Genomic DNA, 26,377 nt, shown 5'->3' with positions numbered 1-26,377 from the left:
GGAAGTGACTTAGACTTCAGGATCCATGTATATAAATGAGCAGAAAGCATAAGTAGGCTAAATCTTTTCTTCCAGGCTCAGCATCTGTTGATAATTAAAAGAGAACATTGCACAAACTTGGAATTGGGTGAATGAATGATAACATTAAATCATCATATATATCATGTTACATCAACACTGCCCAAAAAACTAAAACATATAACACTGAAATCTTGTTTGAATAGGGGTGTTTTGCAAAGAACTTGCTTTAAAAATTGAACAGTAGCAGAAATTAAATTAAAATCTGGATCAAGCATCCTTTTCTTATCCCATCCTGTTTGTCCCATTTTGTTCAGTACATTTCTTCTCCAGGCAAATTATTCAGTTTTTATGGCAATGGTGATCAGGATCTGAGAGCCCAAGCTCACACTGAACACCTGAAAAATGGCAAGCTGAGATGAATTATTTGAAGTAACATTAAAGAATAAGGGCTGAAGGAGATCATGGAGAACATCAAGTTTCAATCCCAATAATCTAAATGCTAAGGTCAGAATCTATTGCTACATGAAAGAAAAAAACTGATTACTATCTGGATACGACCAACTGAGTTTGTAAGAAAACTATAAGAAAAGTATAGCAGCAACTATTCTTGCTTCTGGCTCAAGATCTTCTTTCTTCTTACTTCTATATTGGCCAAGTGTGGTTGGTCACACAAGGAATTTGTTTCTGGTGCATAAGCTGTCAGTGTATTTACAAGTAAGAGTAATAATCATGATCATATACAACATGAAAATACATTCATCATAAATCGTGAAATACAACACTTCATCATAAATCATGATGCAACACTTAGTGATAGAGTACTAGCTAAGTAAACAACATAAATCATACTACGGTAAAAAAATCCCAATATAAATTGTAAGTTACAAGCAGTAAAGTTATAGTCATAAGAAGATAAGGATAGGTAATAGGAAAGATGAGGAGTATCATAGTAATACAGCTTTACTGAGTATTTTGACAGTGTTGTAGGAATTAGTTGTTAAGCAGAGTGAGGCGTGAGGAAAAAAACTGTCCTTATGTCTAGTCATTCTGGTGTGCAATGCCCTATAGCATCGTCTTGAGGGAACAAATTGAAATGGTTTATGTCCAGGATGTGAGGGGTCTGTAGACATTCTTTAGAAAAAAAATGACACAAGTATGGGTCAAAAGAGAAAATATTATTTTGAGTCTTCTCTGAAGTAGAAGTCTTTGTATTTAGTTTTGGGAAGCCAAAACGTACTGAGTCATGGCAGAAATTCCCAAACACTGTTATTAAAGTAAAGAAAGGCAATATGGTTATCCATCCAGTTCTTACAGAGCATCCTGCCTTGTGGGATCAGAATTTACATAAATGATAAAAAGAATGGGACTTTCCCATAACTCTTTTGATTCTATGCGTGTTTGTTTTGCTCTAGTACAAACCCCTATGCTGGCCTAGTAGATTGCTTACGTGCTAGCTGGATGTCAGGAGTGACCCGTCCAAAGGAGTATCGGGTCACACAGCTGGAGGCCCTGTGTCACTTTCTGGAGGAAAGACAGGCTGATATACAGCGTGCCCTGTGTGAGGACCTACGCAAGGTGAGTGGGCCATCCATCTAGAGCACCTGACAGCTCAGAGGGGACTTGCAAATGAAGTGCTTGCTTGCCAGTTAATAAACATGGCACAGCTATTCTATTTTTTCTCTTTGTTGGATTTTCCATGAAAATAATTATGAAAAGGAAGCAATGTTTTCTGTATGTGCCATGAGAACTGAATTTAGCAAGGTGGCAAGCAGGCTGCGGAAAATCATTATGTAAACATAGTTGAGGAGTCAACAAATGATTAAGAGTACAGCCAAGTATTTTATTTCTTTACTATGAATGAGACACAGGTTTGCCCAGTGAAGAATTGCTTCACTCAGTATGGACATCACTGATGCATCTCATTTTGTCTTTCTTCTCCACAGCCCTGCTTTGAAACTGAGACCACTGAGGTTCTCTTAGTCAGAAATGAACTGGTCAATGCTCTTAACAACTTAAACTGTTGGATGAAGGATGAAAGCGTGAACAAGAACCTAGTAAGGAGAGAAGCTGAGTGGGAGGAGAACAAATGAAAAGGAATGTTTCTAGATTGGAGAGGGGTGAAAATCTAAAGAATATATTATCTCATTAAACTGAAGGTGGGCTTTCTATTTGAATTTTTTGTCTGGTTTTTCTGTAGCTGACACAGCTGGACTGCGCCTTCATTCGCAAAGAGCCATTTGGTGTGGTACTGATCATTGGAGCCTTTAACTTCCCTCTCCAGCTTACTTTGTTGCCCCTTGTGGGAGCCATTGCAGCTGGTGAGTGAGATGCTATTTCCTAATTCATTTTAGACATTAGATCTTATGGGTGTTCTTCCAGGAGATGCAAGCAGGTGGTGGATATTAATCTGTTGCAACCCTCCTAAAGTATTCTCTTCCCATATTAGGGAATTGTGTGGTTCTCAAGCCTTCAGAGCTGAGCAGCTGCACTGAAAAGCTCCTTGCAGAAGCATTGCCTTGTTACCTGGATCCGGTGAGTTCCTCAACTGCCAGCTTATCTTGTTAAAAAATCAAAATGAAGCCTTTTCCTCTGCCTTTCTCTTAATTAATCATGAGAGGGCAATTCCTTGGGCCCGCTGAAGAAAAACTCTGGATCTGAACTAATCTCTGATTTTTAATCTGATTTTGGAAGCTGAGTTAGTTTATTTCTGCCCCTTTAGACTGTGGTGGTGATGGTAACCTTCTGAGGTTTACAATGCTTTTTCTATCCCAGACATGTCAAACATAAGGCCCGGGGGCCGGATCCGGCCCGCAAAGTGGTTTCATGTGGCCAGTGAAGCCATCCTGGAAACAGTGAGGGAACGGCCCCCACTGCCTTGGCCCTGGCCCAGAGACCCTCCTTCCACCAGAGACCCCCAGATCTGTCCCACTCCTGCCCAGGCCCCATAGGCACCCTTGATGCCAATGATGTAGAGCTGGCCACGCCCACCCAGTAGGCCATATGCACTCTAGCCACGCCCACCCAGTAGGCCACACGCACCCTGGCCATACCCACCCGGCCCCCTGAGGGCAACCGCAATGCTGATGCGGCCCTCAATGAAATTGAGTTTGACACCTCTGTTCTAGCCCATTGGTTTCAACAAAGAAGGCTGTCAGCTCTGTCTTAGACAGCCACAGCAAAAGGGTGATGTACAGTTAACAGTTGGACAGGCAGTGTCAGTTTATTTTGGATATACGTAGGTTACATGCTTTCTGATTTTCTTAAAATCCAAGTACAGTGTAAAGGACTAAGTATATATTGTTACTTTAACAAAAGGCTGTTTGGGGTAAAGGAGGAATGAATTTAGGGGATTACTATGAAGGCAGGACAATTCCATTCCCAAGGTTAGACAGAAAAAAAAATCATAGGTTCGCTATTACCATATTCTTACTAAATAAAAAAATGATCACTTTAAAATTAAAACCTATTAAGGAAAATCCTAATTTCCTTTCAATTTAGTGCATCATTTCCTTACTCCAGATGGCTCCCAAGAGGCTTTTTACCTTGCAAAGTTTCAGGGGCAGAAAACACCTATATGATATGCAGGCAACTTGACTGAATATGAACTTCCTTTTTTATTTTACAGCAAACCTTTGCTGTGGTGACAGCTGGTCCTGAAGAAACAGGAAAATTACTGGAAAATAAGTTTGATTTTATCTTCTACACAGGTGATTTTCCCTTCTTGCATATTCTTTTCAGCTTATTCTTTTCAATAGTATTTTTAAAAATATTATTAATGACTACACAAAAATCTATGTGGTAAGCCAATATTCAACTATGGAAACTGAAAGGTTCTGTTTATTTATCGAAGATCATTATTTACAAAAAAACACCAAATATCTGTAGTAGAATTTATCTCTGTGTAGCTAATACAATACCTTTCTAGAACAGGGCTTTTCAACCTTTTCACCCATTGTACCACTTTTAGGATATGGCAACATCCGAGTACGAGCAATCGCTTAGCAAGGTGTCAAAAACTTGATGACCAAAAAAAAAAAAAAGGAAAAAAGGGATGAAGTACAGGTAGTCCTTGACTTACAACAGTTCGCTTAGTGACTTAGAAGACCAAATTGTATATATTGCTGCAATTTGCTATGTGTCTCAATTAAGTAACTTGACCATGTTTATCGCAATACAGCTGAGTTAGTGGCAAGTTAGGCCCAGGACAGTGATAGCAACCCTTGTGCGGTTGATATGTCAAGAATTTAGAAAATACCTAACTTGACACTGCTGGCATCACACACACACACACAAACACACACACACACACACACACACACACACACACACAAATACACACCTTCCCCAAACAACAGAGAAACATTCTCTATTTCCCTCCCATCCAGGCCACCATGAATAGCAGTTCTTGATGGCAGTACTAAAGCTGGATGTGAAGTCGAGGCCTGGGCATGGACTTCATCCTAGAGCCACTGCTGCCGCTCTAAAAGGCAGCCTCGCATTGTTTCCCAAGGTTTGCGAAACTTGGGAAGCAGCACGATTGCTCTTGTGGCTCAGTGCTCTCCAGGATCTGCCATGCACCCCTTACCTTCAGATGATGTTCTCTTTTAGTTGACAGGCTCCTGTGGTCTACCTGAAGCTGCTCCAGGTCACAGGAGGCCTTTGTTCTTGAAGCAGCTTCAGAAAATATTCTTCCGCTGCCTCTGAAGGCTCCAAAACTTGCACTAAAGCAGGTCACATTCTCACACAATTTTTGGAGACTGCACAAGAGCATGGCCCTCCCTGGGGACACCTGGCTGCTAAGAGCACATCCCCTTCTCACATGGCTTCTGCAGCCTCTGATAATTGCGTGACAACAGGGACGCTTTCAAGAATTGTTGTCGGGTGTTGGTGGAACCTGGCCTGCGACAGTGGCATGTCACCTATGACATGCCTCATAGGTTCACCATCATTGGCCCAGGGAAACTGTTGCATGTGGTGTTTGTAACTTTGGCTATCAGCAGCTTCCAGATTGTAGATCTTGCCCACAAGTGAAGCAAAAGATGAGTTGTCACACTTTAAGTAAGAAAAAATGCTAATACAAAATTTCAGTCTTTTGGAAATAATAATATTCTCTGGCTTTTTCCCTCGCAGTGAAGATACTAAGATTTTTCTTTCCCTTTCATTCCCAGAACAGGGTAATAACAAGAACTGCACGTTTAATAGGAGTTTGGCAGGAGAGTTTGATGTGGAATTTTAATGGACTGTCTATATACATTCTGCATCTAAATTGACATTTTAAATAACTTGGATGAAGAGGTAGATGGAGTCATTATCAAATTTGCTGACGAAATAAAATTGGATGGAATATATATTCTAGGAGACAGAAACCAATAAGTTAGAAAAATGAACTGAAAATAAGGGGAAAATTGAGTTTTTTAGTCAGGAATCAAAATTCCTAACAAACAAAACAAATGCACGAGTTTGGAAACAGCCCTTGAAACAGAATGCTGATCACAAATGATCAGTAGTGTAATATGACTGTTAAAAACCAGTATATTTTATATAGTGGGCTAAGTCAATAGGCAAGGAGCAACAAAGCATCTCTTTATTGTCTCCAAAAAACAACTGCTCAGCTACAGGTAATGGCCGGTACTTATACACATAAGCCCTCTGGTGTTCCTCCAATTACCTGCCTGAATTCTCCCGCCCCAAATACAAATGTTCCCGCTGAAACTGTTGGGACTGACCGTTAAGCTAGCCTGAGGGCTAGCCTCGGCTTGGCAGGAAATGCCTACTTAGCTTCTCCACAATAGGCGAGGGTCCAAGACTTGCATAATTACATTCCAGTACATAACACCCTTCCCCCCTTATATGGCCATCATCCTCAGTCTATTCAGTACTTGTAGTCCTTGAGGTAGGCTGGGGGACCGCGAGACCTATTGGACCAGCACAATGCCAGGGAATCATCTGTTGCAGGGGATGTATGATCCTGCCCTGGTCCACCGGACTCACACTGCCTGTTCATGTTGCCCCCTGCTGCCGATGCCTTTCCCGGCTCTTGTGCCTCTGTTTCATCGGAGGCGGCTGCGATAGAGAGGGGCAGACTTCCCAGCCTGTGTGTTTCCGTCTCTCTGGAGGGGGCTGCGGTAGATTGGGGCAGACTTGGGGGAATGTCGACCTCGGCATCTGCCCCCTGGGAGGTCTCTGTTTGCCGATGCCATAACTGGTCGATGTGGCATCTAACCACGCACTCATCCCCCAACATGACCTTGTACGACAGGGGCCCCTTTATTTTGGTCACCCTGGCCGCCACCCAAAGTGCCCCGCTCCCGTAGTTCCTGGCCCAGACCAAGTCACCCAGCTGCAAGTTCCTAGGCGACTTTGGTTGAGCTGTCTCACCTGCTGCTCTATCTGGGTGAAGTTGGTCAAGCTTTGTCATGAACCGTCAACCCCACCTCAGCTCTGCTGTACTGCGCCCTGTCGTGGTGCAGGGGGTTGTGTGTTGACACAGGAGGAAGTTTGCCAGGCATTGATTCCAGTCTCCCGTGGTTATCCGTTTGAGCGACTCCTTAGTCATCCTGACCATCCGTTCTAGCTGGCTGTTGGAAGCGGGGTGGAACAGAGTGGACATTGCATGCCAGATCATGTTGGCACTTAGGAAAGCCTGACACTCTCCTGCTGTTAATTGTGTGCGGTTGTCGGACACAATCACATCTGGCAGACCGTGCATGGTGAACAGTTAAGGCACCTCATGGGTGACTCTGGTCATTGTCATCGATGAGACCGGTACCACTTCCAGCCACTTTGAGTAGCTGTCCACTATGATAAGGAATACTTGCCCTTGGAATGGCCTTGCAAAGTCAATGTGCACACGAGGCCATGAGATGTGTGTGGTCTCCCAGCGATGCACTGGTGCATGTGGCATCTCCGGTCAGGTTTCTTGTCACACCTGGCAACTCTTAACTCAGTCCTCAATGTTCTTGTCCAGGCCTGGCCACAAGTAGCTCCTGGAGTGCAGGCTGGGTGGCACAATGATCCTACTCCCCTACAGCAGGCAATCCTTGTGGGCTAATAGTTGATCTTTCCTGCACGCATAGTGCTGGAACTCGGGGCCTGGCTTGGTTTCTGGCTGTCCCCTCAACACCCAGTTGAGAATGCAACTGAGTGTTCTCTCCATGGCAGTTTCAGCTGCTACATCCCCTGCATGTAAAGGGGTTTCTGGTAAGTCCTGGATTGCCAAGATACACGACGCCAGAGCTGGGTCAAGATCCATCTGCGGTAGGGGCAGTCTGCTGAGCACATCGGTGTGACCCATTTCCCTCCCTGGCTTGTGGAATAACCTGTATGAGTAGGCAGCCATGAAGATTGACTAGTGCAGCATCCGCAGGGACAGGATCTGTGGTGTCTGCTTGTCAGACATAAAAAGACCAAGCAGCGGTTTGTGATCCATGTAAACAGTGAAGGGTCGGCTGTATATGAAGTCATGGAACTTCTTGATGCCTGTGACAATGGCAAGAGCTTCTTTGTCGATTTGAGCGTAGTTCCTCTCAGCTGCTGATAAGGTTCTGGAATAGTATGCAATGGGAGCCTCATGACCATCTGGCGTCTGATGGTTTAGCACTGTCCCAATGCCCTATGATGAAGTGTTGCAGGCTAACGTTACTGGGAGCTTCTTGTTGAAGTGGACTAGCTCTGAGCTTGAGGATAGCAATGACTTGCCTGCTTTAAATGCCCTATCGTGGGTGCTCAACCAGACCCAGGGTGCCTTTTTGTCCAATAGGCGGTGAAGTGGTTCTGCCAGCGCAGCCTTGTGTGGCAAGAACAAATGGTAGACGTTCAGCAAGCCCAGGAATGCTTGCAACTGCCCCTTGGATTTGGGTCTGGAGGCTTGTTGAATCACCTTCAGTTTTGCCTCTGATGGGTGGATTCCGGCAGCATCAATCTGGAATCCCAGGAATTTGGTGGATTGCACACTGATTTGGCACTTGTCCTTTTTAAACTTTAATCCTGCCTCCTGGAGACGTTGAAGAATGGCCCTAAGCATTTCTGCCAGGACCGCTGCAGATTCTCCTGCAATCAGGACATCGTCAAAGTATGGGCAGATGCCAGGTATATTTTTTAGTGTTCATTCCATGATACTTTGGAACAACCTGGGGGCTATGCTTAACCCAAACTGCAGGTGGTGCACCCTAAATGCCCCCATGAGTAACTATGATTTGTGCCTTGGTGGTAGCGTCGACTGGCAAATGTTGGTATGCCTGGGTGAGATCTAGCTTCGGAAAGACTTGACCTCCTTGCAGCAAGGCGAGTATGTGGCTTACCACTGGAACTGGTTAAGCATGCTGTTGCAGTGCCTTATTTATGGTACATTTATAATTGGCACATATGTGCACGTCCCCATTGGGCTTGACTGGAGTCACTATTGGAGTCTCCCACCAGCTGCTGTCCACGGGCTGGAGTACTCCTTGCTGCACTAGCTTGTCCAGTTCCACATCTATCTTCAGCTTCAATGCAAAGGGAACTCTGCACGGTTTTAGTCAGATGGGCATTACTGTTTGGTCAAGGTTGAGGGAATTGGTGCCCCTTTGTACTGCCCCAGCTCCGAACTGAACACATTGGCATATTGCTGGCATACTCCGGCTAACTCATCTAAATTGGATTTGATGGATGCCGGTCATGCTGATGCCCAGGGCTTCGAACCAGTCCAGCCCTAGGAGGCTGGTGCGTTGTTCTTCCACCATTACTACGCTGAGGGGATCCTCAAATTCCTTGAAATTCACATGGACAATGGCCTCCCCCCTTATAGGGACTCTACAGTGCTGAAAGTCCATTAAGATCAAACTGGATGGTTTAAGCAGGACTCACCATCTGCTTTGCTTGCAGATGTGGTCAAATGTTTTGGAGGAGATAATGGACAGTGCTAATCCAGTATGTAGCTCCATGGGGCATGGGACGCCTTGCAGCCTTAGCTGTACCCTAATCTTTTGCTTGAGAATGCATTTAGCTCCTGTGCTTTGGATCCGTGTTCTTCCCAAACAGTGTTCGATTTGGGTCTGCCCTGGGGACCATTTTCCTCTTGGCTGTTGTGTTGGGGTTTTCGTGTCCCGCTGCCGGTCTTGGCAGACCTTGGCGATGTGGCTCTGCTTTCCGCAGGCACGGCATACAGCTGTGCAGAATCTGCACTCCGCTTGTTCATACTGACCCTTGTAGCTTGCTCATTTCTGTGATGGAGCTGCTAGTTCTGATGATTGTGGCCATTGAGGTGGCTCTCATCACAGCCAGTCGACCTCTTTGTCCTTGCTGGATTCCGCGGAGCCTTCCGTGGTCTCATGATTGACTGCTGCGGGGCTGGTGTGTGTTTTAGGTGGCTGAAATGTCTTCATTGCTCCTTTGGCAGCCTCGTCTGCCATGACTTCCTTCAGCACATCTTGGAAGTTCAATTTTTCCGATGGTGAAGAGGCATTGTTGCAGTTCTCTGTTCTGCAACCTACAAATGAGCCTGTCTTGGAGTTGGTCTTCCAGGTCAGGCAACTCACAGTTGCGGGAAGCTTATCAAATGGCTGCCACAAACTCTGCTGCCAACTCCCCTGCCCTCTGGTCCCGTTGCTCGAATGTGTAACGCCAGGCGATGACTGATAACCTGTGTGTTAACCGAAGTGTTCCTTGGGTCTTCTCTTTAGGTCAGCATAGGTGATTGTTTTTATGCTGGCCGGAGCTATTAGGTTTTCTGCAATATCAAATGTGTCTTGCCCACAGACACATAGCAACATTGCCACCTTCAACCAATCGTCCGTGATCTGGTTTGCACGGAGATAATTGTCCACCTGGGAGACGTATGTGCTCCACTGTTTCGGGCGGGTTATGTCGAACTCTTGGATTCTTCCCAATTTGGCCATTCTTGGGAGGTTGGGTGTGTGGGATCTTGCCTCTGCCACTGTGGTTGGAGCTTTGCTGATCCTAGGAGTCCTGGGGACAGATCCTCAGGTCTGTGGTGCCTCCAGTATGTTTTACTGGTAGACAGGTGGGGAGCAGGGTCCCGCCAGGGTTTGTAGCCTGGTTTCTCACCGGTCTGTTGATCAGCACCATCCCATTTTCGTCACCACTTTTATATAGTGGGTTGTCAATAGGCAAGGAGCAGCACAGCATCAAAACATCTCTTTATTGTCTCCCGAAAACAAGTGCTCAACTACAAGTGCTCAACTGCCAGTAATTATACACATAAGCCCTCTGGTGTTCCTCCAATTACCTGCCTGAATTCTCCCGCCCCAAATACAAATGTTCCCGCTGAAACTGTTGGGACTGACCATTAAGCTAGCCCCTGAGGGCTAGCCTTGGCTCGGGAGGAAATGCCTACTTAGCTTCTCCACAATAGCTGAGGGTCCATGGCTTGTTCATTACATTCCAGTACATAACGCTATACACATCTTAGTTTAAATCAGTCAAGTTACTAAAATGGGATTCAACTTTATTCTGCTTTGGTCAGGCCATGTTTTGAGCACTGAGTCCAATTCTGGATACTATTGTTGAATATTTCAGATAACCTGGAATGGGTTCAGAGAATCCTTATCAGGAGATAGGAAAACAAGGTGTAGGCTTGAACTGGGAATGTTTAGCCTTAAGGAAAGAAAAGACTGGGGTTAGAAAGTAATATAATGGTACTCTTCAAGTACCAGAAAAGATGCCTGTAGAAAACCAAGACTTCTTAGTCACCCCAGAAGTTAGGACATGGAACAATAGTTTTAACAGTAAACATGAATACCTGGAGAGCTGGTACATCTGGACACCACCTGTTTTGAGTGCTTCTCTTTGGATCTCTGCACTTAGTGGGTTGGATTCAATGGATTATTTAGCCTGTTTTTCTCTGATACCTGCTTCAGCAGTGTTGCCTTGCTGATTATTATTAACATTTCATAGATATTTTTAATTATTGTGTGTGGAGTTTTGCTGATCTGTATGGAAGTGTATTAAAGAAAAAAACAACACAGATTGTTTTTGCGCATAGAACTGAGCTTCCGATGCTGGATAGGAGTTATGCTGTATATCTTTTTTGACCCAAATTTTGCCATTTCTTTATAGGAAGCGTCCGTGTAGGAAAGATCATCATGACTGCTGCAGCAAAACAACTGACACCATTGGTTCTGGAGCTGGGCGGTAAAAGTCCCTGTTATGTAGATGAAAACTGCTGTTTCCCGAATGCAGCCAACCGAATTGTATGGGGAAAATTCCTCAATGCTGGACAGACATGCATTGCACCAGATTATGTGATCTGTACAATTGAAACACAGGAAAGATTGATGCCTTACTTGCGCCAAGCTATCCGTGAATTCTTTGGAAATGATCCCAAGGGGTCAGCTGATTTTGGTCGCATGGTCAATGACAGGCATTTCCAGCGCGCCCGAGCTTTGCTGGAATGTGGCCGGGTGGCCATTGGTGGAGAGACCGATGAGTGTGAGCGTTATATTGGTGAGTATACAGCTTGGGGCTGGAGGAAGAATAAAAGGAAAGATTTGGAGTTTGGGAAAGGTAGAAAGACATTTCATGAACACTAACTAGTAAGCTTTTAGAGAAATTGATGTGTTCACTATGAGTCAAAATGACTTATTGTACAAAATCAATTGTTGTTTTTAACAATTAGTTAAATTAGTTAGTTAACAATTAGTTTTGTCCAACTCTTGGTAACATTATAGGGAAATGCTCTCCATGCTACCCTGTCAAGCACAGCTTCTAACTGTAGTATGTTCAACTTTGCATCAGATCTGATATTATTAGGCCAGTGTGTTCTTTGTTTCCTCCTCCTTCTTTGTCCACTAACCATTCCTAGTCTTCTCCAATGAATTTGCATGCATAACTTGGCCAAAGTAAATCAGAGTCTTATGATTTTAGCTTCCAGTGATGTGTCTGCTTTTGTACAACTTAATCAAATAATCAAGCTTATTAAGAATACATGATTAGTAGATATAGTTTAGATCAACCTCCCAGGTTGATGCTTACCAGATGTGTTGGATTGTCATTGGGCAAACAGGCTTGGGATTTTGAAAGTTGAAGTCCAAGAAAGCTAACTTCAACAAACTAAGAGAGATTAGGAAAAACAAAATCTATGTATGGAAATACAGTGTTAAAGAGAGAGCAATTAACTAATGGAACAGCTTGCCTCCTGGAGCTGTGGATGCTTTATCATTGGAGGTTTTCAAGAAAAGATTGTGCATTCATTTGTACAGGATGGTATAAGGATCTTGCCTTGGACAGGGGTTGGACGAGAAGATCTCAAAGGTCCCTTCCAGCCTTATGATTCTATGATCTGGCAAGTGTCAGACTGGGAAAGTGTTTTAGATAAAGCAAGAAGGCAGTCATGTTCTCCTGGGTTTGCATATTGGAACTGATATCCTGGGGAAAGCTAACGCTCTCCAAATAAAGGTATGGCATATAAATAGAACACGTCTTGATGTGATCTTTTGCCCATTATAGCTCCAACAGTGTTGGCAGATGTGAAAGAATGGGAGCCAATCATGCAAGAGGAAGTTCTTGGGCCCATTTTGCCAATATTCACCGTGAATGATATGGAGGAAGCCATACATTTCATCAATTGCAGAGAACGCCCACTAGCTGTATATGCCTTCTCCTGTGATTCAAAGGTATACTGTTTAAGCCACAGAATATTGTCTTTGGAAGAATTTGTATTATTTCCCATAACCCCACCCATGATGGCCAAATGAAAGGAAACTTGCACTATGTTCAAAATATGTTTGGTGGTGAGCTATGATGAACCAACATGGTAGCAGTTCTTTGTCCACTGCTAATATAGTTTGGAAGGTCTAGGCCAGGGGTAGGCAACGTTGGCTCTTTTATGACTTGTGGACTTCAACTCCCAGAATTCCTGAGCCAGCATGGTTGAAGTCCATGAATCATAAAAGAGCCAAAGTTGCCTACCCCTGGTGTAGGCCAACTCTCTGCAGCCAACTCTCTGTGGCCATCTTGCTGCAGCCAACTCATCACAGGAAGATTCACCACAGGACAATCCACATGAATAAATGTTATCCACTACTTTTACTTCTACTTTATTTCCATTTTTGTCAATGAAAATAATGTTGAAGAAACAGTGGTGGATAATATTTATTGTGTTGAATTATCCCATGTTGATTGTCCTATGGCGAGTTGTCCTGAAGCAAGTTGGCTGCGGTGAGTTGCAGCATGCATGGCGAATTGGCTGCGGTGAGATAGCAGTGGTGAGATGGCCGCACCGAGTTGGCTGCAGTAAGATGGCTGCAGCAAGCTGACCACAGCAAGATGGCCATGACGGGTTGGCTGTGGCGAGTTGTCCCATTCCGTAGTTTGGATATAGAGGGAAAGCCCAATTCCAGTCTTATTTTACCAATAAGCTTATGTTAAAAATAATTGGCTCATCCACACGTTCATAATGCAAAGAAAACGATATTATAGTACTATTTTATGATTATGTCATCAAAGCATAGCCTCCCTCGCATCACCAGCCCACTGCTGAGGAGGTGGTTCTAAGTTGCTCTGGTGCGATAATGATGTTTTCCCTTCTACTGTGCCACAAGACCTTCTGTGCAGACATTCTGGGGCACCTGAAACCCTCTGGAGGTTGGCACTCTCCTGGATTCCAGTTGGCCCAGATGTCCCTTTCCTGTGTAACTGCTGACTTCTGTGCCTTGATGCTCATTTATGCTGTGGATGTGCAACCTATTATTATTTTTGTTCTGAGTTTGAACTTGGGAATATAAGATCAAATGTGGGTTTTCTAGATCAGTATTCCCATTGCCACCCAAAAATCAAGGCTTTGTACAACTTGCATGGCAGCTTCTTCCCTGCACTGTGCACAAGTGCTTACTTTCACTATGGCACTTTTCTTCTTTTAAATCATGTGATATTTTTAAAAAGTTTGATACTTAGAATGATTCTTTTCTTCTGACTAGAATTTTTCTAAATATTTTATGTGATTTCCAACTCCCAGAAGAAGAGGTGTGGCTAAATTAAAATACAACCATGTAACTATACTGAAAATCCCGTAGCCAAGGAGAACAAAATTAAGCAAATAATAAAGTGAGAGTTTGAACACTGACTACATCCCACCACATGTTCAGGAGAGCAACTAGTGGTTATACTGTGTGAGGACAGCTTTATTACTGGGCTTGTTTTTGAGGTGTTGTATATGTTATAGATTGTGGAGAGACATGTCATATACAAACATACCTTCCTCCCATCTCAAATGTTCTCTCCTAGAAGCCTTGCTAGATTGATACATTCTGCCCTTCCTTTCAGGATTGGAGCTGTTTGATAATTACCTGTGGTCTTACTATTTTCCAAGGAGCTTTACTCCATCCTTGGTCTGGGAAAGAGAGAGGCTCCCACATGTATTGTCCGTTGGGCAAATAAATAGTGGGGGGGAAATGAAATAATTTCTATAATTATCCTGTCCTTGTAGCATATAGCTATGTGACTAATTATTTCAGTCTATTCTTTTTTTGGAGACAGATCAATTTTGCAATCAAACTTTATTTTTCAAAACACTAGGATATATATCATCCAATTTACAAAATGCACACCATGCTCTTGACAGACCAAGATTTTGGTTGTCTGCTTAATTAGTAAGTTTGGGAGAAAGACAGTTTTAAAGTTCTGTATCAGATCCCAAGGAATTGGCAAAGAGAAAAATCAATATTCAACTCACTCTCAAATTACACAGAATGCCTTAACTTTCCAGAGAAATAGGAATAAGAAAGAACACGTTTTCTAATAAAGAGGGGAAAAAATAAAAGTTAGCACAATCTCTAATCATAGCAGTTACACATTCCTAATAATCTGAATCCTGAAGCAAAGTCCTCTGTTTCTCTGTCCCTGGACCTCCCCTAAATTCTTGAAGGTAATTTCAGCTATTTATCAGAGCTGGAGGGGAGATGGCATCCTCCATTATCCCCCCAAATTCAGGTACCAACATTTCTTGCTCTGTAACTTAGAATTCTGCTGTTGGATTTTAAAAGAACAACTTCTCCCTTTACGTGGGAAAAGAGAAGTTGAGACAAATTCCTGAGCATACTGGCACTGCTCGACTTATGCCTGCAATAGAGCCCAAAATTTCCATTGCTAAGCAAGGCAGTTTTAAGTGAGTTTTGCCCCCATTTTACGACCTTGTTTGTCATAGTTGTTAATCAAATCTGTTATGTATGGGGATAATAAAATATAGCAGCAGCTCATTGTGACCATCAGGGGGTGCTGTACTGTATCTGGTTTGGCTGGTAGCGCTCGGCGGGAAAACCCAAATAAGAGATTGGCTGTCAGTGCACCTGGCCAAGTATATAAGGGGGTACAGGCAACCCCTTTGTTCGCTTTGGTACTGCTACCAATAAAGAGCTGCCATGCTGAGTCCTTTGTCTGTTGTCTGACCATGCGGCCAAGAACCCACTACACCAGGGGTCGGCAACCTCGGCTCTTTTATGACTCGTGGACTTCAACTCCCAGAATTCCTGAGCCAGCATAGCTGCCGACCCCTGCACTACACAATAAAATCACAGCAGTTGTCAAGTGAATCATGCATTCATTAAGTGAATCTGGCTTCTCCCATTGACTTTGCTTGTTGGAGGCCAACTAGTAAGACTACAAGTGGTAATCACATGACTTTGGGACAGTGCAACTGTCATAACACATGCCCATTGCCCAAATTTTGATACATAACTATGGAGAAGCTGCAACAGTTTTTAAGTGTGAAAACCAGTCATGCTCCTTTTTTCAGTGCCGTTGTAACTTTGAATGGTCACTAAATGAATGGCTGTAATCGAGGACTACCTGTATTCTGCAAAGCCCTTGCTTGAGACAGGGCATGGATTATATTAACTGAACTTGTCATTTTTATTTCTATTCAACACTCTTGGCTCTGTATGAAAAGAGCACAGAAGTAGAAAACAGGATGGGTGAGTCTAAAAGGGTCATTCACATTTTTGATCTCTTGACAATTTTACTAAGATTCATGGAGAATCTTTATTTCTTTATTTTTGCCTTCCAACTGACTTTTAGGAAATGGCCAATTGACTACATCAGGACCCTTCAAACCTGACCCTTTTATGACTTGTGGACTTCAACATGCCTGGCTGAGGAATTCTGGGAGTTGGTCCACAAGTCATAAAAGGGCCAAGTCTGAAGACCCCTGGACTACATCTACAACATCAGCCATTTTGTGAGTGTGTCTGTGGCACATTTTCAACATTCCAAGTATTTGTAGTGGCACAAAAGCTAAAGGCCCTTGTTTGTATCGTGTCCCATATTATTAAAGAGCTGGGACTTGATCAAACTCACGTTTGGAAGATTAAGAACGGGACTCTTAATATGCTTCTATTCTTTTTCTCTTTATAGGTTGTGAACCGGTTACTGGATTGTACTACCAGTGGTGGCTTTTGTGGTAATGATACCCTGTTGCAGGCATCATTGATTACCCTACCGTTTGGTGGCATTGGTATGATTAACTTTCTACGTTATCTTTATTTCTTACTTCCATTCTTATCCTTCCCTTTCAACCAGACAAGTTCTCCCTCTGGATGATGTTTTTCATCAGATTAAAGACAAAAATGTTAAAAGTCCATTTTAAACCATTTGCAGGTTAAGTCAAATTGCTCAAATAGTAAATATCCCTTTGTGCTATAAGCTAGGTGGTTGTCTATACACTACTAAAACTTGATTCATGTAACCTTTAACTGGGCAAAACAGCGCTCCATAGGATAAACTTTTTGACTCAAGGTATTTCAAATGGGCTAACTTACAGAATGTGTCCAAAATCTAGGACTCAGGACTCCAGTGAAATTGAAATTTGGCAAATTAAATAAAACCATTCTATGACATGAAATGATCATAAAACAGCTTAGGACATAATACAAAATGTCATAAAACACTTTTGGTGCTGATGTTTGATTGTGCTATAGTACAGCTCCAGCATGAGCTATTTTCAAGGCAGATACTTCTCTGAAATGTATCCCAGCTTTTCCCAGTAAAGGCAGTATATTAGAAGCTCTGCCACTGTTGAAGGCATTGAGGAATCCAGTAAGGAAATATCACTGAAAGGATGAGCCAAGGGATGACAGATGATCTGATCTATAAAGAAAAAGAGACAGCAGGAAATCTCCTGGTCTACATTATACTGGAAAGCAGCTGTCATAGGAGGAGGCTCATTATTTTAATTTTGTAAGTGGTGATAACAAGATAAAAAAATAATCAGCTCTGTTTCAATAGGGTCATACCTAACCTAAACACAGCTTCTTAACATGCTGTGTAAATCAACATTTGAGATGATAACCCGCCCCCCCAAAAGCAATAATTTCATTTTATTGGGGATTGAGGCAGTTGCAGTTCACCAATCATGAAACATAGCAGACCAGGAAATTATTATCTAACCAAGCTTTGTTTGTCTATGTGGGATTTTCTTCTTTAATCTCTTCTTTAAAAGTAGTTGTTCAATATCCATTAATATAAACCTTTTGTAGTAAGTACTATGAAGAAAGAGATTTACTCGTCCCAGCTTCTGCCCACCTAGCAGTTCGAAAGCACGTAAAAATGCAAGTAGAAAAATAGGGACCACTACGGTGGGAAGGTAACAGCGTTCCGTGCGCCTTTGGCGTCTAGTCATGCCGGCCACATGACCACGGAGACGTCCTCGGACAAGCGCTGGCTCTTCGGCTATGAAACGGAGATGAGCACCGGCCCCTAGAGTCGGAAACGACTAGCACGCATGTGCGGGGGAACCTTTACCTTTTACCTTTATTCTAGTCTGAAAGGGACGCGGTGGCTCAGTGGGTTAGGACGCTGAGCTTGTCGATTAGATGGTTGGCAGTTTGGCGGGCCGAATCCTCAGTGCCGCGTAACAGAGTGAGCACCTGTTACTTGTCCCAGCTTCTGCCAACCTAGCAGTTCGAAAGCACGTAAAAATGCAAGTAGAAAAATAGGGACCACTACGGTGGGAAGGTAACAGTGCTCCGTACGCCTTTAGCGTCTAGTCATGCCGGCCACATGACCACGGAGATGTCCTCGGACAAGCTCTGGCTGTTCGGCTTTGAAATGGAGATGAGCACCAGTCCCTAGAGTTGGAAACGACTAGCACGCATGTGCAGGGGAACCTTTACCTTTACCTTCATTCTAGTCTGATGAACAAGAATACATTCAAGGGCTGCTCAGGTTGTGTTGTCAACTGAAAGATGAGTCAGCAAGATTTGATCTGAATTTTTTTTTAATATTGCAGGATGCAGTGGATTTGGCAAGTACCATGGCAAGTTTACCTTCGACACTTTTACTCACTTCCGTGGCTGTCTTTTGCGTTACATAGGCTTGGAAGCAATCAACAGAATACGCTACCCACCATACAGTGATAGTAATTTGAGAATGGCGGTCGCTAGTATGGAAGTCAGGCGTAGGGGCATGTGCACTTTGTTGTAAGGCATTGAATCACATGACCTGTGTTCTTAAGAAACGTCTTCCAACAATTTTGCTGTAGAGTTGAGAGATTTTTTCCTTTCATCAGCTGGTCCTAGAATGTAGCCTCACCACCTTCAAAGATCCTTGAAAAGCACTCTTTTCTGACAAACCTTGTTTTTACCATCTTTGCTTGTTACATTTTTTCTTTATCCTGTACCACCTTCAATAAATTAAACATTTAGTAGTGGTTAGAAAACTTAGGGACCTTCCAATTCTCTTTGCACAGTTGTTGGATATACGACATGTTTTCAATTCCAGCAAGGACACATAAATTAACTTTTATGTGTAAAGTTTCAACTTGCCTTTAACACATGAAGTTAATTTTGCTTAAAAATCTACAAGCCTCACATTCTTTGCTAAAAATGGACAAGTACAGCTCCTCTTTATAGCGGAGCAATCATTCTGATTAACATACAGTAGTGGCCAAAATTGTGGAAACCTTTTGGGAGAAGTGTACAGTAGAAATGCCACCTTTGGTTAAGTTTCCACCAATTTTTCTTCTAATTTCTTTATAACTGTAGCCTTGTTCACTTAGTAATACTATTTTACATCACTTTCTGGGCAACCAGTCAACTCTTTGCATCATTACTTTAATTTTATTACATTTTACAAGCTCACTAAATGAAAGAACACAAAAAAACCCCAACCAACTTAATAGCGATCACATAACACACTGACATATATCCTCCTCTCAGCTTCAATACATGACATCAATAACTGAATCCTACTGTGATCTGATTGGCTCATTGCCAAAACAAGATGACACCTGATTGGCTCTCTAAACACTCATGCTCATTGGCTACAATCAGATGAAGGAAAGCTACCTGATATCAACCTAAGCAAGTTGTGCTTCCTTTTTCTGGTTATTTAGCTACATCTTTTCATAGAATACAGTACAGATAATTGAACAAACTTTGTTGCATTACATTTTTGATTAAATTCTTTCTATTGATGTATAATTTTATGGTACTACTCCAAAAAAAGTGGTGTTATTAGGCATCAAACCTCAAAAATACACTTTTCCCAAAAGTGTTCCACAATTTTGGCCACTAATGTAGTTGTAGAGTAAGCGTAGCAGCATGGATGGTCTTTGTAAAATGATCAATTATTTCCTAGGAAATATTTAAACATTGGATTCATTAAAACCAGAGGTCACCAACCTTTGTTGGTTGGCAGACTGGAGGAAAAGGGAGGGGGAAGCATTTTACATGAATGCATGCATGCACATGGGGCGTGAGCACATATGCGCCACAAACGGCGGCGCTAGCGCCCTTGTGATACTGGTCCTGTCCTTGTGTGGCACAACACCTTGCTTCCGCGTCCCATGGCATGGCGGCAGCCATTTTTGCACCTTACAGCAAGGCAGAGACCCATTTTTATGCCCTGTGGTGCGACAGCAGTTTTTGCACCCCGCGGTGTGGCGGTAGCCCATTTCCACACCCCACAGCACAGTGGCATTCATTTTTGTGCATTGCAATATGGTGGTGGCCCATTTTTGCGTCCTGCAGCTCAGTGGAGCCCATTTTCACACCCCATGGTGTAGCGATGGCCCGTTTTTGCGCCCTGAGGCATTGTGGCAGCCCATTTTAGCACATTGCTAGCAAAAGTGAGGGGATGCGCGTGCATGTGCACACACACTGGCCAGTCTATCTTGCAGCCCAGTGGCCAGTAGGCCACGGCCCACTACCGGGCTGCGGCCCACAGGTTGGGGACATGTTGAGATTTCATATAGCTTTGCATTTTCAGGCAAATGTTTTCCTTCTGTAATAAAGATCTTGAATCAAACCATGCAAATAGTTGACTAATTATTTAATAGTGCTATTGACATAGTTAATTACCTAATATAATAACATTAATAAAAACCTAATAAAATTAGCCAAAAAATAATTCCTATACCAGGAGATTTTGATTGAAATGTAGATATCAGGAAACAGAGGCAACAAAGATTTAAAGAATAAATGCTCAGGTGAAGGTGTAAGGAATTTGCTACAATAAAAATAAAGAGTATCTTGATATTTTAAAGGGAGAGGCCAGTTTAGAGAATACATCTTGGAGTAAAATAAGGTAAAGGTAAAGGTTCCCTCGCACATGCGTGCTAGTTGTTTTCGACTCTAGGGGCCGGTGCTCATCTCTGTTTCAAAGCCGAAGAGCCAGAGCTTGTCCGAGGACGTCTCCGTGGTCATGTGGCCGGCATGACTAGATGCCAGAGGCGCACGGAACGCTGTTACCTTCCCACCGTAGTGGTCCCTCTTTTTCTACTTGCATTTTTACGTGCTTTCGAACTGCTAGGTTGGCAGAAGCTGGGACGAATAACAGGCGCTCACTCTGCTACGCGGCACTCGGGATTTGACCCGCCAAACTGCCGACCTTCAGATCGACAAGCTCAGCGTCCTAACACACTGAGCCACCGCGTCCCTCTGGAGTAAATCACAGTCAGGTAAACCTGTGTTTCTTGAATGGATACAAAGAGTTTTCAAGGAGTAACAAAATATTCTGTAACAATGATTACAGAATCATTAACAGTGTTTGACAATGATGCATCCTCTTTGAAATTTTCCAATCTTTAAATGTTTAAGCTGGGTAGAGTTCAACTCCTAGAATCCCTTAAGTCAGCATAATGATTGGGGAAATTCTGGGTGTTGAAATTCACTCAGCTTAAATTAAATTCTACAAGTACAGTATCTCCATCCAGAATGCATTCCCTTTGTTTTTGTTTTTTTGCAGCAACTATTCCCCTAAAACTAGAGGCATCTATACATTTATCAATACTGATGAACAGTTATTGAGCAATACATATTTAATTAGTTGATTTAATTAGTTGTCTATTACTGGAAGAAGAGAGAATGTATTGCATGGTGTAATAACCTATTTAGTTTGAAGAAGCTTACAAGTACCATGGAATTACTAATGGACAGTCATCACACTGTTTTTTAAGCACTTGATTGACATCATCCGAGCAAGGGCTGAATGATAAGGGAGTCAGTATATGTGTATATGTATATATTTTAGTTAAGTGTTCTCCAATATGTTCACCAGGTTTTAATCTAGAGCCATGGAACTCGGACAAAAGCAAACATGTAGACTCAATTGACGTAGGCCGATAACATGCTTCTAATTGAGTCCAAATTTGTTGAGCAGTTGCATCTTGTGAAAACGTAAGCTGCAATTCAGTGTCCATTGACATCAATAATGTTGTGCAGGCTTTATTATTCAAGTCCCATATATCAGGAGTCCATGGCTGGTTAGGAGGATTAAATACCATGAAATGGGTACCTTCTCTGTGGAGCAAAAGTCCAGCTTCACTGACCCATGCCCTGTAATTTTGTCCTGACTGCTTCAATTTCGAGTCGCCAACCAGTGGTACAATAGAAGATGCCTGTTGAGCAACATGCATTTGAGGTACTGGCTGTGCAGGTTGTGCAATCCGGACTTGACCTGCAGGAGGCACCGGTGGCGCCTGTGCCAAGACCTGCGGAAGATGCATTGGAACTGTTGCTGGTACTGGTGCTGGCTGTGGCTGTACTTGAGCCGCAATTCCACCCTGGCCAGCAGGAGGTGCTGGCGCTTGAGCTGCTACATTAAGTTGGCCTGCAGTTAGCACTGGCCTTTGTATTTGAGAACCCAGTGGAGGCTGCAACTTGGGCTGAAGGCTGCTGTGCTCCATCTGGGACAGGAACCTGGATAGTAGAAGTATTAATAGGAGTTCTAGCGCCATCAGGGATCGGTGTTGCAGCTTGAAGCAATGATTGATGAAGAGACATCTGTGAAAATGCGTACTGCATTCTTTGTATTTTTTCATGTAATAATAACTCATATAGTAATTTATCTTCACCAGCAGATGGTGTTATAACATTAGATTCAGGCATCACTGTAGCCTTGCGTGTAATTAGATCCTGCTCTACCTCAAGTGACTGTGACGCAGGTGTTTTCTGTTCCCCTTCGTCTAACATAACACCCACTGGTGGGAGTGGTTTTGGCTTGGAAGAAGAAGGCAATATGGCAGAATCTGGGATTTGAATAACAGCAGAGTCCCTCTCATGCTGCTTAATCATTGAGGCATATGCTTTTGCCTGTTGCAGCCCTTGTTCAAAAAACTCAATGTGATCAAAATAACTTTGCACAGCCTTCTCATGCAGAGTTTGTTCAGGGCTAGGAGGAGAATAATAAATTACATCCTTCCCTAGTGAAACTTTAGGTCTGGCACCGAGCCACTCATATTCAGCATGAGCCCCTTGAGTGTAAACTCTTTCTGAGGCGACTGCCTGAGAGCTTGTAACATCAGAAAACAGTGTGACCGACCTGAAATCATCTGCTGCAGCTTCTTCTCCAAGACGCGTGGCAGAAGCAAGTGGAGTCTGTAAACTTGAAGGAAGACACCTGGGTGAAGTGGCCTCCTCCTATTCGTCAGACTGATAATGAGCCTCCTTTTTGCCTTTCCTCCTGCTCTTCTTTTTCAGCATATTTCAGTAATTAAGCACAGCGTTCCTCAGTCGCTGACCTAACTAACTGACTAATAGCCTATAAGTTTATCAGCATCAAAAAAACAACCATCCTCTGCTACCATGTCAGGGAGTAAATAAAAAACTCCCTATCAGAGGGTGATAAACCGTGGTTCATTTGATGCATGATGAACATCAGGTAAAAATAAAGAAACCCGAAGCATATATTCTACTATAGCATCTTTTAATTACAAAGAAACTTATAAAAACAAAGGAAGACTCATGACTACATGTCTATCTCACCAGACAGCACAAAGAGAAGGAAAGAAGTAAACTTTTTGTCTGGACATGCACACATCATAGTAGATCCAGACATGAAACCAAAACATGGCTGGACATGTGACAATCACCCTGGTTACAATGATAAGAGTACAATACAGCTGGCAGAAAAACAGAGTCAAACGTGCTGAGCTGACAAAACAGAAAAAACACAGTGACATGGGTGGGGTGGGTGTTTGGTTTTTTATTCCCCCCATCTGCTGGGTGGTTGCAGCAGGTTTTGGTTACTTCACATGACCCTGGGACACTGTGACCATCATAAATATGAATCAGTTGCCAAGCATCTTAATGTAAATCACAAGACCCTGGAGATGCTGCAACATTCCAGCTGATTGGTGCTTCTTCTGGGCTCAGAAGCGCCAGGATCAGTGCAGAGCTCTAGCTGGAGCCTGGTGCTGATCCTGGCACTTCCACTGAGCCCTGATATCCCTGCAGCTCCAGCCATCTCTCGCTCAGGATTGTGCGGTGCTGCCACCGGTTCAGCTCATTCCCTTCCCCCGCTACTTTTCTAGGATGGTCGCATACCACCTGCCAGGTGCCAATATACCACTTTTGCCCAGGTTAGCCTGGTGCGCCAGTTGCGACCCTACCTGGACCGAGATGCCCTATGCACAGTCACTCATGCGCTCGTGACCTCCCGGTTAGACTACTGCAATGCTCTCTACATGGGGCTGCCCTTGAGAACCACTCGGAGGCTTCAGCTGGTGCAGAATGCAGCTGCGCGATTTGTGATGGGGGTTTCCCGATACTCCCATGTAACACCTCTACTCCGCGAGCTGCATTGGCTTCCAGTTGCCCTCCGGGTGAGATTCAAGGTGCTGGTGATGACCTATAAAGCCCTAAATGGCTTGGGTCCGGGATATTTGAGGGAACACCTGCTGCCAGCATCAAGTTCCCTTCGTCCTGTACGCTCCCAGAGGGAGGGCCTTCTCAGGGTGCCGATGGTAAAAGATTTCCGACGGATAACACCCAGGGGGAGGGCCTTCTCTGTGGGTGCGCCTGCCTTTTGGAACCAGCTGCCCGTGGAGCTTAGGACTGCCCCCGACCTTCGCTCATTTCGCCGGGACCTGAAGACCTGGCTCTTTGAGCTTTCCGGCCCAGGCTGAGAGTTTTAATTGGGGTTTTTATATTTCTAATTCAGGGACTGAATTTAATCATTTTAAATTGTTTTTAATTTTTGTATTGATGTTTTAAACACCTTGTAAACCGCCCTGAGTCCTACGGGAAAAGGGCAGTATATAAATCTAATAAAATCTAAATCTAAATCTACCCCTACCACTGGTTGAAAAGCCCTGCTTTAGGGTGACTCACAAAATGATTATGAGCAATGACATAACACACCAAAGTTTTTCACTGGAACACTGTAAAAATTATCATGTGCCAGTAATGAAAAATTGCTGAGAATGTAGAATTGAAAAAGTAGTAATACGTACACAAACAAATGGCGAAAAAAAGGAGAACAAACATATCAGGACAAGATTGAGCAGTCCATCTGCATCTGAAAGACAAAGGTCACTTTTTTGAAGACAGTGAAGTTCATATTCTGGACAGAGAGGACCACTAGTTTGAAAGAGGGTCAAAGAGGCCATTGTATTAAAATTGAGGAACCCTTTCTCAGCAAAGGGTGAGAGATATGACACCACCCATCACCTATCAACAGTCCTTTGAGCAGTCCCAAGAAGGTTCCAAATCCATTTGCATTCTGATTCAGATGACCCTGAGGGTATAGATAACCCCCAAGTGTCCTCTGCGATTCAGAATGCTAACGACCAAATGACTGCAAAGAATATAAATCCTTCCATTCCTCACCATTCAGCCAGAAACTGAAGCTTGGATGAGAAGCAAAACGTTTTCAAGGAAAAACCAAGAAAGTCCAACTGCCTTTTAAAACATACCTTTGGGACAACCATGACTTGAATGATCGAGAATCTCCATAGACACATAACACTGCAAAAGGCCCTACATTTGCTTTGGTAGGAATGAAGTGTACAAATTTCACACTGTGAGGGATAAAGTGAGCCAAATCTATTATTTCGCAGAACTTAAGCAGCGCAAACCAATATAAATATTGGGATGGGGGTAAAAAACGATCCAGACAATATGAATAAGGGGTATCCTGCGAACTAGGGAGCCGGTGACAACTACAAATAATAAGTGGTTTACTAAGCGTAACTAAACTGAGCAACCTAAGCATTATGAAAGATTATTACTTATCGAACCAACATTCTACGAATTTTCCCGATAAGTTACATCTACCAATCAGCGCAGGATCGTGGATCAATGATACAATGATTCAGCCAATCAATGACTTAGTCTCAGTTCCAACTGGCGGCACTTAACCTTTTCCCCGCCCCCAAATATTGGGAGGTTTCCGAGCGTTCTACCAAAGCTCGAAGGACGTCCTGCCTCTCGCGGGTCATTTTCAACCAATGGTGTTTCAGCCAAGTAGTGATTGGTCCTAGTTATTCTTGTCGCTTGTCGGCGGCACTGAGCAGAACCGTGGTTTCCATCACTGCTTTTGCCGGTAAGTTCTTGACTTTTTTTTTTGTCCTACTTGGCTTTCCGTGGGGCCAGGAAATTCTTGCGCTGAGAGAAGTGTCGGGGTGGGGTGGGGGAGACGCGTAGTAGCGTCGGACTCCGGGACCTTCAAGAGTGGCCCGAGGACGTAGAAATGCGCATGCGTTACTTAGGCTGGTGCTAGCGCAAGCTCCTGGCGAGATTTTCAGGCCCAAGAAAGTAACCACGAAGCGATTTGCGCATGCGTGCCATTGTTGTCTGGCGTTCGATGGAGTAAGTCTTCCGAAGAGTTGGAAGGGGCGATTGTTTTCTGCGGAGTCTCGTGACTTTGAAGCTCTCTGCGCTGATTCCTTTGTTCTCTGAATGTAAGCAGCGGCTTGCGCACAACATTGTCCATGTTTCCAGCGTGGTTGGGTGGCCCAGGGCCTGTGACTGGGGATTCAGAATAGTTTCTGATATGATTTCCATGTTTGCAGCTCTTTGTATTTTCAAAACAAGCGTGTCCTGTTTGGGTATTTTTGGTGCACGTTCCCACACGACCACCCTCACCCCAGCAGCTGAGAAAACCGCAATCAATAAAATCCTACTTATCGAACCAAACTTGACAAGCT

At 43.6% G+C, this 26,377-nt stretch overlaps 1 protein-coding gene across 1 annotated transcript; it reads left to right on the top strand.

The window, feature by feature from the left end:
• Nucleotides 1–1,479: 1,479 nt before the first annotated feature.
• On the top strand, nt 1,480–18,586 carry LOC310642038 (aldehyde dehydrogenase family 3 member B1-like; the record flags this gene model as incomplete). The annotated part of the gene is made up of 9 exons (XM_083365415.1): nt 1,480–1,596; nt 1,965–2,075; nt 2,219–2,339; nt 2,468–2,553; nt 3,647–3,728; nt 11,077–11,463; nt 12,466–12,632; nt 16,366–16,465; nt 18,239–18,586. 9 exons carry the CDS (start codon nt 1,480–1,482, stop codon nt 18,430–18,432), a joined length of 1,365 nt encoding a protein of 454 aa, XP_083221541.1. The 3' UTR covers nt 18,433–18,586.
• Nucleotides 18,587–26,377: the final 7,791 nt, after the last annotated feature.

Source organism: Vipera ursinii (assembly GCF_947247035.1).
Source record: "Vipera ursinii genome assembly, chromosome: 1".
Taxonomy (NCBI): domain Eukaryota; kingdom Metazoa; phylum Chordata; class Lepidosauria; order Squamata; family Viperidae; genus Vipera; species Vipera ursinii.
The sequence above is the reverse complement of the archived record's forward strand: the minus strand, read 5'-3'. Positions and strand labels throughout refer to the sequence as shown.